A 12,775-nucleotide genomic window follows, 5' to 3' on the forward strand; every position below is an offset into this window, starting at 1 on the left:
TTGTGGAGACCCTGGGGTCTGCCATGCTTTCATCTGTCAGCAGATTAAATGTTCTCTTCCCTTCATCCCAAACCTCGGCCTCATTATTTTGATTGGCACTGGGGTTAGGGACTGAGTTCTTGCTTGATAACAGGCTATGTACCCATGAGACAAGAGGCCAAGTGCCATGTCTATTCTCTAGAAAAGTATATAGCAAATAATTCTAAGTGGAGATGAATACAAAATAGTGAATTTATATTTACACAGACCATTTAATGGAAATGAAAATATTAGGCAAAAAATCACAGCTCATTTTAAGTTACATAGAACAGTCCTTTTTTTTCTTCACATTTGTTTTACTCCTAATAAAATAGAAGAAAACTTCTATTTTGGAAAAGTGCTACTTCCCAATTCTTCCTGAACAAATCTTTAAGCAATGTCTTTTCATTATTTTACTGAGATTAATGCTTAGGACATGAGACCGTTTCTCTTCAAACATTAAAAAAAAAAAAAAAAAAACCTTTCAAGTCAGTGAATCAGAAAAACAAGCATGTTTTCCACACAAAGGGTGGAGCCCTCACGCCACCTGGGGAAGAAGGAAGTTGAAAGAGGTTAAATACTGGGGCTGCCTCTGTCCTGTCAGCATAGAGGTCTTGCTTCCCAGTCAACATGAAGGCACTCCTGATCCTGGGGCTTCTCCTCCTTTCCACCACTGTCCAGGGCAAGATCTATGAAAGGTGTGAGTTGGCCAGAACTCTGAAAAAACTTGGATTGGATGGCTACAAGGGAGTCAGCTTGGCGAACTGTAAGTCTCCACTCTTTCCAACTTCCCGAGACCATACCCGGCCCATTCCCCAATGCCTTTGATAGAGATCATGTTGGGCCCCAGAATCTCTCCCCTGGCCTGTGAAGAGAGACCAGGAATCATGAAGACTCAAACTGCCCATATTAGCACAGTTAGCATCTTAATGGTAGATTTTACAGTGACTCACAGGCCCACAACAAAGAAAGGAACATCCGATTTGCTGTTAGACTCAGATAGACCTGAGCCTATCAACTCTTGATTTTTCTATTCAAGGCTGCATGTTGCCTGAGCCATGGGAGCAGGGAAAGGGTAAAAGCAAAGAAGAAACTGTTATTTTAATTTTTTTTTTTTTTTGACAGGCATAGTGGACAGTGAGAGAGAGAGACAGAGAGAAAAGTCTTCCTTTGCCGTTGGTTCACCCTCCAATGGCCGCCACGGCCGGCGCACAGCGGCCGGCGCACCGCGCTGATCCAATGGCAGGAGCCAGGAGCCAGGTGCTTTTCCTGGTCTCCCATGGGGTGCAGGGCCCAAGCACCTGGGCCATCCTCCACTGCACTCCCTGGCCACAGCAGAGGGCTGGCCTGGAAGAGGGGCAACCGGGACAGAATCCGGCGCCCCGACCGGGACTAGAACCCGGTGTGCCGGCGCCGCTAGGCGGAGGATTAGCCTATTGAGCCGCGGCGCCGGCCGTTATTTTAATATTTTTAAAGCACCTTCTCTTGCTGCAGTAGTTTCAGAAGTTGGTTTGCATTACAAAAATGGTTCTCTTAAGGGCCTTTCTTCACTAAAGTGTTCAGTTATAAGTTAAACACATCAAGTCATTGGTAAAACAGAGTTAGACACATGGATTGCTTTTTGTTTACACTGTAAGTCATTTTATGTTGCTGTTCATTACAAAAATTACTTTTTCAGGGATGTGTTTGACCAAATGGGAGAGCAGTTATAACACGCAAGCTACAAACTACAACCCTGGAGACAAAAGCACCGATTATGGAATATTTCAGATCAATAGCCGCTACTGGTGTAACGATGGCAAAACCCCACGAGCAGTTAACGCCTGCCATATACCCTGCAGTGGTAAGACAGGATAATACTTGAGTGATGGCACAGGACCCCTCTGGGTATCTTGTAAGAGTAGAGATTCAAGACAAATTCATGAGGGACCTAGGAAAACTCCCATCACAGCTTCCAGAAAGTTTTGTTATCCTCCTCCTAATTCCCCAAGTAAGAAAGTAAAGAGCTGGTATTATGAAAGGTTGGTGCTCTTTCATATGCACATGTTTCTGGAATGATCTGTTAACTGATTGTAAATGGCCTCACTGATGCTTTCCTCCTGCTGACTCAGGGGAGGAGAGGAGTAATTTGGTCTTGGTTCCTTTTTTGATTGTATATATATATTACTATGAAATGTTCTGCATACACAGAAAATTGGAGGTAGTAGTATAACAAACAGCCATAAATGCAGCTTTTTATTTATTTATTATCTTTATTTGAAAGATAGAGTTATGCAGAGAGAGGGAGAGACAGAGAGGTCTTCATCTGCTGTTTCACTCCCTAAATGACTGCAACAGCTGGGGCTGGGCATGCCAGAGCCAGGAGCCAGGAGCTTCATCCAGGTGGGTGTAGGGGCTCAAGCACATGACCATCTTCTGCTTTCCCAGGTGCATTAGCAGGGAGCTGGATCAGAAGTAGAACAGCCACAAATTGAGTAGCAACCATATGGGATCCCAGCATCACAGGCAAGCAGCATAACCCACTGCACCATATTCTGGCCCCCATAAGTCCAACTTCATACTTTATTTATTTATTTTAAATACAGAAGGACACACAGATCTCATATCTACTTCTCATTCCCTAAATACCCACAACAGCTGGGTGTGGGCCAGGCAGAAGCTAGGCGCCCAGAACTCAATCTCAGCCTGCCATGTGTGTGGCAGGGACCCAGCTACTGGAGCCATCACCTGCTCCATCTCCAGATAGCAGGGAGCTAGGATTGGGAGCAGAGTGAGGACTCTGAACCCAGGCAATCCAGTATGGGACGCAGGCTTCCAAGTGGCATCTTTCTTGCTCTGCCTAATGACTGCCCTCAGATATCTGACTTTTAAATTCTTAACTTTTTGCAGTAGTTGCTTCTTCTCTATATATTTTTTGTTGAAGGATTTTGAAATGAATTAAAAACATTATGTCTTTCATTTCTAAATTCTTTAGTTTGTATCTCAACAAACTGCAGTTCATACATAATCATTATACAAGAGCCAGCACTTGGCCAGGCCAAAGCCAGGAGCCAGGAACTCCATTTGGTCTCCCAAATGGGTGGTAAGAACCCAGATATTTAGGCCTCTGTCTGCTGCCTTCCCGGGCACATTGATAGGGAACTGGGTCAGAATGAAGCAGCCAGGACCTAAACAAGTTCTCTAAAAGGGGATGTTGGTGTCTCAAGCAGCAGTTTGACCTGCTGTACCACACAACACTCACATCAAGAAGATTAATTTTAGCATATTCTTTTATAATCTAGTTAATTTACTTTCAAATGTATTTTGCATTGTATAATAGCATGTAGTCATTAAATAAAAATTAGAAAATACAAATTGGAAAAAAATAGCAACCGTAACCTTACTACCAGAGTTGTCTGACCATTGTCACTTTTGGTATATATTCTTCCAGAATGTACATCAATCATGGACATGCAAGTAAAATTACAGGGACTGGCACTGCGGTGTAGCAGGTAAAGCCATCGTCTGCAGTGATGGCATCCCATATGGATGCTGGTTCAAGTCCCAGCTGTTCCACTTCTGATCCAGCTCCCTGCTGATGTGCTGGGAAAGCAGCAGAAGATGGCCCTAGTGCTTGGGCCCTTGCACCCAAGTGGGAGACCTGGAATTAGCTTCTGGCTCCTGGCTTTGGATTGGCCCAGCTTTGGCTGTTGCGACCATTTGGGGAGTGAACCAGTGGATGGAAGCTATCTCTGTCTCTCCCTCTTTTTCTCTCTGTAACTCTACCTTTCAAATAAATAAATAAACCTTAAAATAAAATTATATCATGTATATATGTACCCATATATAAACATGACAGCAATGTAAATTTTTACAAAAACTAAATTGTATTATATAGACTGCTATACGGTTTACTTCTCACACAAAATTATGTCCATATCAACAAATACAAATCTCTATTGTCATTTTAAAGGATGAGTAGAATTCCACTCTATGAATTTTCTGTAATGTGTTTATCTACTTCCTACTATTAAGCACTTAGGTTGTTTCCAGTTTTTCACTTAATAATTGCTGTGAACATCTTCCTGCAAACACCTTTGGATATATGTCTTATTAGTTCTTTATGAGGAAGTTGCAATAGTAGAATTGCCGAGTAAAAAATTACTAGGCATGCTTTTTCCTATAGTGTCTAGTATGCAGTGGACCTTCCATAACGTGGTAATTCCAGAGCTTGCATTGTAAATGAGACAAAATGCTTTACTTGCTGCCAGATGGAAAAGGGTGAAGAGAGTTTTTCCCCACCATTACTGCCTAATGGACTCTTGAAAAATAATTTCTTAATATTCTTTCCTCAGCCCAACAGAATAAAAGTGGCTAACCCCAAATGTAAAAGGAAATCGCTGTGCAATTTGTTTTCATTTCTCACCACCTCTTTTTCAGATTTATTGAAAGATGACATCACTCAAGCTGTAGCTTGTGCAAAGAGGGTCGTCAGCGATCCACAAGGCATCAGAGCATGGTATGTGTTTCATATATACGTGAGAAAAGACTTTCTAAACCCAAAATATGCTGTTGAGAACTGAATGTGGTAGTTTTGAGTCTGTGCTACAGTGTATTGCCTAAATCCTTGAAGAAACAATGTACTTTAATGGACTCAGAATCTCATTCTTTCATTCCCCCTTTTGGGGGATTTCTAGGGTTTCTAAGACTGTCCGCACTCTGCCAGTTCCTTGCCGTGTCTTGAGATTAGGTTTAGAATAAGCGAATGTGGAACGTGCTTTGTGTCTGCTGTTGCACTGAGCACCTCACTCAGTGTTTGCACTTGGCATCCTGTGCTCTCCTGAGGGCAGAAGGGAGGCTGAGGTGCTTTGTGTGCGTATTTCCCTGTAGCAAGTAGCAATGCCTCAGTCTGTCTGTGGTCTTCACTGTATTTATTTACTTGTCTACTTTTCTTTTATAAAAACTGAACTAGATAGTGTAAAATGTCATAACGTCAGATGGAACTGCATAAAACAGTTTGGCTTCCTTTTCTTCGGAGAAAGGTATTATTTGGAAACTTTCCCATCTGATCCACCCAACGCCCATTCTACATCCAAAGTCAAAGGCAGGCTATCTTTCCGGATCCATCACATCTTCTGAATTGTAAAACCACTAATCCTACTTTTTACAAAACTTTATTGAGGTACTAGATTTAAGGGACAGAGAGACAAAGACAGAAAAGATCTTCTATGCACCGATTCAGTCTGACATGGCCACAACAGCCAGGGCTGGGCCAGGCCAAAGACAGGAGGCCAGAACACAGTCTTAGTCTCCCACATGGGTGGCAGACATGCAAGTACTTGAGCCATCAGCTTCTGCCTCCCAGGGTGCGCATTAGCAGGCAGCTGGCATCAGAAGGGAAGACCTGGATTCTCACACCAGCACCATGGTGGATGCAGACATCTGGACAAGCATCTTCATGGCTGCGCTGAAGCCTGCCCCCCCACCCCAGCTTAGGCCACTTTTCTCCCATCTTCAGCAACCCAGAAAACTTGTGATGTGCTGTAGAAGACGCCACAAAAAGCATGGTGCACTTTGTAACATAGCAGCCTCCCATCCTAGGGAGGTGAATAGGCCTCCACCCCAGACACAGAACTCTCTTGTTTTCTTTCCATGTCCTTTTGACTAGACCCAAGCATGCATTCATTGAGCTAGCTGCAGCACAATCTGGTCCCTCCTTAGAGAAATGAAAAACACAAAATACCAGCCATCCAATGACTTCTGAGAAGAAAGTCAGCAAGCTGGAAGAAAAATTCCTCTTTTCAACCAAAAATGTGGATTTACCCAGGTAAATATACATATTTGACAAGAAACTGAAGATTTATTCACATACAAAATTAACCGTGATTTCTTGTCTTTATGCTTTTTTGTCACATCAAAGGTTTAACTGCAACATTGGACCTCAGTTCTTATTCAGTAAATCTGTGTCTCAGGAGGAGTCAAGATTGAAGACATCAATATGTGTCACTTTTTAGCATCTCTCCTCATTTCAAATTAGAACATGTATTTGAAATGTAGTGCCGTGGTCTCAGCTGTGCTGCTGATAGTGGCTGAAACCGGAAGACATTTTTTAAAAGCCCTTAGGTCATCCATCCTTGCTATTTGTGTCGCCTTCTTGTTTGGAACAAGAAGCAAAGAATTCACAGACACCTGTCTCAAACTCACAGGTCTTCAGCTTGCAAAGCCATTTCTTCATAGTGAATCAAACTTGAGGAGAAGGCCCGCTTCAGCTGTTTCTTTCTTCCTGGAGATGTAGGCAGGATAGCTGCATCCCAAGGGCAAAAGCAGAGTGTCCGTTTGCATTCCAAATCCTGGAAGTATGTGGAGAAGACCCCCACCTTTCCAGAACAGGGAGAGAGACTGGATAGGAGTCAGAATTGTGTCTTTTAGATGAACACGAAAGCATGCAGAGGTCAAGGCTAATGTTGTGGAAGCTCGCAGGGTGCAGCAGCTGCACTTGGCCATTGCTCTCCTTTTATATGGTGTTTTTGTTCATGAGGTGTTTTGTTCTCCCAAAATGTTTGAAGTCTGTACTTGTATTTTTCCATGAAGACATATTTTAACCCCTTCACTTGTTTTGCCTTTCTCTACAGGGTGGCGTGGAAAAATCATTGTCAAAACCAAGATCTCACTTCGTATATTCAGGGCTGTGGAGTGTAACTGCAGAATTTTCTTCTTCCGCTCATCTTGTCTCCTTTTCAGTAGCCAGCATTGCCTTTTCAAACAAACTAACATTGTCCCAGAAGCAGGAGCAAAATATGGCCTTTCTTCTTAGCTACCAAATACATCGCCAGTGCACTCAGTTCTTAAACAGAAATAACCCAGACTTACTCTTCCTCAGTTTTGGATGAAAACATTAAAGAGGACAGTCTCATAACACATGTGTCTAGGGCAGAATTCAGCTGCGTGGGCCCCGATGCCTCCTGTCAGGCACCTCCAACACAGGGACAGTGACCCCTCTTCAGTGGGTGATACACAGCTGTTAAAGGAGCAGTTGTACTGCCTGGGTTAAGAATTTTGTTTTCATAAGGTGTATGTGACCTTTGGTTTGCATATTTTCTGGGAAAGATTTCATTTATACATCTTTACAAAAAGAACGTCCAGTTAAATATCGATCTGTTTTAGCCCCTTAAAGAACATTTGGATGCATCTTGCTATTGTGGAGGGGTTAGATGAGCAGTTGCTGTTTCTTAACTTTATTAATTTAGATTTGTGCATTATAACTAAATCTGAGTCAGGTGAGCTCACAGGTATTGAAATGATTGCTGATTAACCACAGGTGTGAGATTATGCATGTTGTAAAAAAGTATATTATCATTAAAGGCTTTGCAGTGCATACCTTTGTCTTTCTTCCTTAAAAAATATTTATTTGCTTATTTTATTTGAAAGGAAAGGGGCAGAGATAGATGAACACACAGAGGGCTCCCATCCACCAGTTCACTCCTCAGATGCCTACAACCACTGGGGTAGGAGCAGGCCAAAGTCGGGAAGCAGTAACTCAGTCCAGGTCTGCATTGTGGGTGGCAGGGACCCAACCACTTGAACCATGACCTGCTGCATCCTAGGATGTGCATAGCAGGAAGCTAGAACTGGGAGTGAGTCTGGGTGTCAAACCCAGGTACGCCACTGTGGCATAAAGGGATTAGAACCGGGATCCACATGGGATGCCAGCGCTGCAAGCTGGGGCTTTACCCTGCTTCACCACAGCCCTGGCCCCTTACACAGTGTGTGTTTCAACTAGTGGACATACAGGTGCAAAAAATAAATCCTGTTTTGCAACCCAGAACTCATTGATCAGTATGAGTTTTGATATATACAAGCATTTATAAAATGAAAAAAAAAAAAAAAAAAAAAAAGATGGAACAGATAGAAGTTCAGTCCCCAACCCTGAGGGCAACAGGTACTGGGTAGCATTGAACAGGGGCCTTCAAATTCCACCAGGCATTTGCCCTGGCCAGGAATCAGCAGTTGGTCTAACAGGGGTAAGCTGTTCCTTAAGGACCAGGTCAAGGAGAAAGAAGGACTGACCGTGATCGGGGTCTAACAGCAGCTGTGGGTTCACCCAGACAAGCTGCCACTACATATCGTGCCACACTCTAAAGGTTGGCTCCCAGTGATCAGAGGAAAAGTACCTGTAGGCGCCATCAAAATGTTGCAGGATGTGACTGATTGAGGCCAGCACCATGGGTGTTCAAAGAATTCACCAGAGCAGTCAGATAGAGTGGAGAGAGTTAAATTCATTGAAGCTGAATGAGAACAACAGGCAGGCAGGCAGGCAGGCAGGCAGAGGCTAATGGCTGCAACATGGACCATAATCTGAGGTATATACTTGTAATAGCAGTCTCTTCTTAGGGAGAGTTTTCTTGTGGTCCAGCAGGTATTTCCAGGAAGGTAATTTGCAAGTCTTGGTGTGGCTGGGAAATCTGCACTACCCTTAGCTAGGGATTTTCCCAGTCTGAGAAGTGCCCTGGAACAATCCTCCATGCCAGAAGCATTAGCAGTGATGTGGGTGAGTGGGGGGATTTATTTGGTTTTTCACTGCAGGTCCTTGTCATGCACAAAGATATGCATTCTAAGTACTGACTCAAATAAGGTAAATTTTATTCAAAAGCCGGCGCCGTGGCTCAATAGGCTAATCCTCCACCTTGCGGCGCCGGCACACCGGGTTCTAGTCCCGGTTGGGGCGCCGGATTCTGTCCCGGTTGCCCCTCTTCCAGGCCAGCTCTCTGCTATGGCCAGGGAGTGCAGTGGAGGATGGCCCAGGTGCTTGGGCCCTGCACCCCATGGGAGACCAGGAAAAGCACCTGGATCCTGGCTCCTGCCATCGGATCAGCGCGGTGCGCCGGCTGCAGCGGCGGCCATTGGAGGGTGAACCAACGGCAAAGGAAGACCTTTCTCTCTCTGTCTCTCTCTCTCACTGTCCACTCTGCCTGTCAAAAAATAAAAAAAATAAAAAAAATAAAAAAAATTTATTAAAAAGGTGAGAAAGCCACCACACACACACACATTAGCATGTGGTGCACCACACAGAAAAACACCCACTGTGGGTAGGCAATGAGCCAAAAGATTTGCCCAAAAGGAGAAGGGGTGGGGACAGAAAGGGCACCTGCCAGTCCCTGCAGTCATGGTCTGCAGTGGAAGAGAGACCCTCTGCCAGTTGTTGGTCTCCTTTATCAGCCTCTCCATGTGGAGCTCCTGGGAATTATATGTTACCTCCACAAGCTTCCAGTGGAGTTCATATCCATATTTTCATGGCATCATCCCCCCTGGTCCCAGATAAAGCAGATGCATCCTGGGAAAGGGGGCATTTTGATTGACAAGTAGGCGGATAGAATCACACATGGGCACAGGGTATGGTGGCTTGCTGGTACCTCTAGCTCAGCAGACCTACCTGTCTGCCTGACTAGCCAGTAACAGCAGGAAACTGGATCAGAACCACAGAGTACCCAGAACTTGAACCAGGCACTCTGACATGGGATAAGGTTGCTCTAAGTGCCTTTCCCAATTTCAACCTAAGAAAAACTAGTTTCAGAGTATCGAATGTTCCCTGTTCTGGAAATATAAAACTTAAATCATCTTTTCTAAGACTTTCCCATCTACTCGAATAACTGCAAGTAAAAAATGCCACAGTTATAAAACATAAAGCCAGCTGATGCACCAGAAAGAAGTTTATCTCCTTGTTTTTTTTTTTTTTTTTTCCCTTGTTCTTTAGTATTTGAAATAGGCAGTGGGTAGGATCAAGGAGGAGAGGCCTCTTAAAGGCACAACACCAGGTGCTGAAAAATGTTTTCCTCAAATGTTCTCAGCAAGAAAGACCAGAAAAATGGGCCAAGAATAAACCTGGGGATCCACTGACCCAACAAGAAATTCTGGAGACCCAGGAGGGCTTAGCATCCCATTCAGGGGAGGATTTCAGGGTTGGAGGACCATAACGGGCTGAGGCTCATACCAAGAGCTGATCTGAGTAAGGCCTCCAAGGAGTCGTGAGTGTTCGCTGAGCCCCACATTTGGCATCCACATATGGTTGGTGGAAACAAACAGGATCTGTAGAAAGGTTACTTTTAAGTTTATTCAGGGCAGAAGATGAGTGACATAAGCGTGGGAGACACAGGCCCAGTGACTTTCAAGGAGTCAGTTCTAGTCAGCATTTACCTATGTCACAGTGAGCACACACTGGCTTTACCCAAGAGGTAGGACTCACTAAGTGCTGAGGGACACAGTTCTTACTGGTTGTAGATCACTTCCCTTACAAACCCCTTCAGAGAGGGACCGGCACTGTGGCGCAGCAGGTTACACCCTGGCCTACAGTGCTGGTATCCTATACAGGTGCCAGTTCAAGTCCTGGCTGTTCCTCTTCTGATTCAGCTCTCTGTTATGGCCTGGGAAAGCAGTAGAAGATGGTCCAAGTCTTTGGCCCCTGCATCCGCGTGGGAGACCCAGAAGAAGCTCCTGGCACCTGGCTTCAGATCAGTGCATCTCCCACCATTGCAGCCATCTGGGGAGTGAACCAGCAGATGGAAGACCTATCTTTCTCTCTATCTGTATCTCTCTCTACCTCTCTCTGTAACCCTTTCAAAGAAACAAAATAAATCTTTCCAAAAAATCATGTGTTGTATTTGATTGCCATATTTTTTAGTCTCTTTCATTCTGGGTCATTTCCTAATGATTATTTCTTTCTTTGCTTTTATGACCTAGACATTCTTGAAGACCACAGACCAGTTATACTGCAGAATTTCTCTAAGGTGCTTCTGATATTCTCTTAATTAGAGTAGGTTTTGCAACTTTGGCGGGAATACCACAGAAGTGATTCCCTTCTCATTGCCTTAAGTGGCATGCAGTTTTGATTTGATGATGTTCACTCAGATTACTTGATTTAAATGAGGTTGTAAGTCATGTCCATTGTAAAGTTTCTGGTAAGGGAGGTACTAGGAGACTGTTGCTCATCAAGTTTCCAGCTTCATTTATGAGATCACTGTGGACCCATGGTTTCTGTCTTAGTGAAATTATAATGAGTTATAATTCATTACCACCATTTACTTTGCTGTCCACACTGTGCCCTATTTAGCCAGTGAGCCCCTGCAAGCTGACTTCTGTTTCATTTTGACTTGTCTATAATTTTTTGAGCACTTAGTTGTTTCCTGGCACAAGGTACTCTAAGGTTTGCCTTGTTCTTTCCTTGCTCCAGCCCTGGAATAGCCGTTTATTCAAGAAACTCTAATTTATTACAGTGGTTAATAATATTTTAAAAACACGATCTGGACATTAGGGTGTTCCTAGGTGACAGTGTCAGTCGAAAGAGCTAGAGAATATATATATATATATATATGTACACACACACACACCATGTTTTTTTAATTTAAACAATGTTTAAAGTTTGGGGGTTTTAAAAAAAGATTTATTTCATAGGCAGAGTAAACAGAGGGAGGGAGAGACAGAGAGATCTATACACTGGTTCACTCCCCAAATAGCCGCAACAGTCAGAGCTGGGGTGATCTGAAGCCAGGAGCCAGGAGCTTCCCTTGGGTCTCCCAAGTGGGTGCAGGGACCCAGGGCTTTGGGTTACTTTGTGCTGTTTTCCCAGGCTCATTAGCAGAGAGCTGGGTAAGAAGTGAAGCAGCTGGAACTCGAATCGGCACCCAAAAGAATGCAGGTGCTGCAGGCAGCGGCAAGACTTATTTACCTGAAAGATTACACAGAGAAGGGGGCGGAGGCGGAGGCGGGGGCGGGGGCAGGGGCGAGGGCCAGGGAGGTCTTCCATCCTCTGGTTCACTCCCCAATTGGCTTCATGGCCAGAGATGAGCCAATGAGGAGCCTGGTGCTTTCCCCAAGTCTCCTACGTGGGAACAGCGGCCAATGGACTTGGGCCATCTTCTACTGCTTTCCCAGGCCATAGCAGGGAGCTGGATCAGACATGAGGCTGGGACACAAACTGGCACCCATATGGGTTGCTGGCAATGCAGGTGGTGGCTTTACCCACACTATGCCACAGTGCCAGCCCCATCCTCTTGGGTTTTTAAAGATTTTATTTATTTATTTGAGAGGTAGAGTTACAGACAGAAGGAGGGAGAGACAGAGTAAGAGCTATTCCTTCTGCAGGGTCATTCCCCAAATGCTGCAACAGAGGAAGGTGAGCCAATCAGAAGCTAGGAGCTTCTTCAAATCTCCCACATGGCTGCAGTGGCCCAAGCACTTGGGCCATCTTCTACTGCTTTCCCAGGCCAAAGCAGAGAACTGGAGCAGAAGTGGAGCATCCAGGACATGAACTGGCAACCCATATGGGATGCTGGTACCACAGGCAGCAGCTTAACTTACTATGCCACAGCGCTGGCGCCCCCTTGAGGTTTTTTTAAAGAACATTTTTGTACTTTTTTTTTTTTTTTTTTGACAGGCAGAGTGGACAGCGAGAGAGAGAGAGAGAAAGGTCTTCCTTTGCCGTTGGTTCACCCCCCAATGGCCGCTGTGGCTGGCGCACCACGCTGAACCGAAGCCAGGAGCCAGGTGGTTCCCCTGGTCTCCCATGGGGTGCAGGGCCCAAGCACTTGGGCCATCCTCCACTGCACTCCCGGGCCACAGCAGAGAGCTAGACTGGAAGGGGAGCAACCGGGACAGAATGCGAGGCCTGACTGGCACTAGAACTCGGGGTGCCTGCACCGCAGGCAGATGATTAGCCTGTTGAGCCGCGGCGCTGGCCCCATTTTTGTATTTTTATTTCTTTGAAAGACAGAGAAACAGAGGGCAG

At 44.9% G+C, this 12,775-nt stretch overlaps 1 protein-coding gene, 2 long non-coding RNA genes and 1 pseudogene across 4 annotated transcripts in view; 2 read left to right on the top strand and 2 right to left on the bottom strand.

Annotated features, from left to right (window-relative positions):
- Positions 1-12,775, bottom strand: part of LOC103348325 (uncharacterized) — a 39,281-nt gene that overhangs the window by 23,153 nt on the left and 3,353 nt on the right. The gene's annotated exons all lie outside the window — the stretch shown is intronic.
- On the top strand, positions 578-7,372 carry LOC108175363 (lysozyme C-like). Its single transcript, XM_002711324.5, has 4 exons — positions 578-784; positions 1,697-1,861; positions 4,438-4,516; positions 6,630-7,372. The coding sequence occupies exons 1-4, from the start codon at positions 649-651 to the stop codon at positions 6,694-6,696; spliced, it is 447 nt and encodes a 148-aa protein (XP_002711370.2). The 5' UTR covers positions 578-648; the 3' UTR covers positions 6,697-7,372.
- On the bottom strand, positions 2,251-8,966 carry LOC138844392 (uncharacterized). The gene is made up of 2 exons (XR_011380158.1): positions 8,169-8,966; positions 2,251-2,461 (listed from the first exon to the last, which is right to left on the bottom strand). It is a non-coding gene; the product is annotated as an uncharacterized lncRNA (long non-coding RNA).
- Positions 7,755-7,866, top strand: LOC127491235 (small nucleolar RNA SNORA40; annotated as a pseudogene).

This window comes from Oryctolagus cuniculus, chromosome 11, assembly GCF_964237555.1.
Source record: "Oryctolagus cuniculus chromosome 11, mOryCun1.1, whole genome shotgun sequence".
In the NCBI taxonomy this organism is placed as follows: domain Eukaryota; kingdom Metazoa; phylum Chordata; class Mammalia; order Lagomorpha; family Leporidae; genus Oryctolagus; species Oryctolagus cuniculus.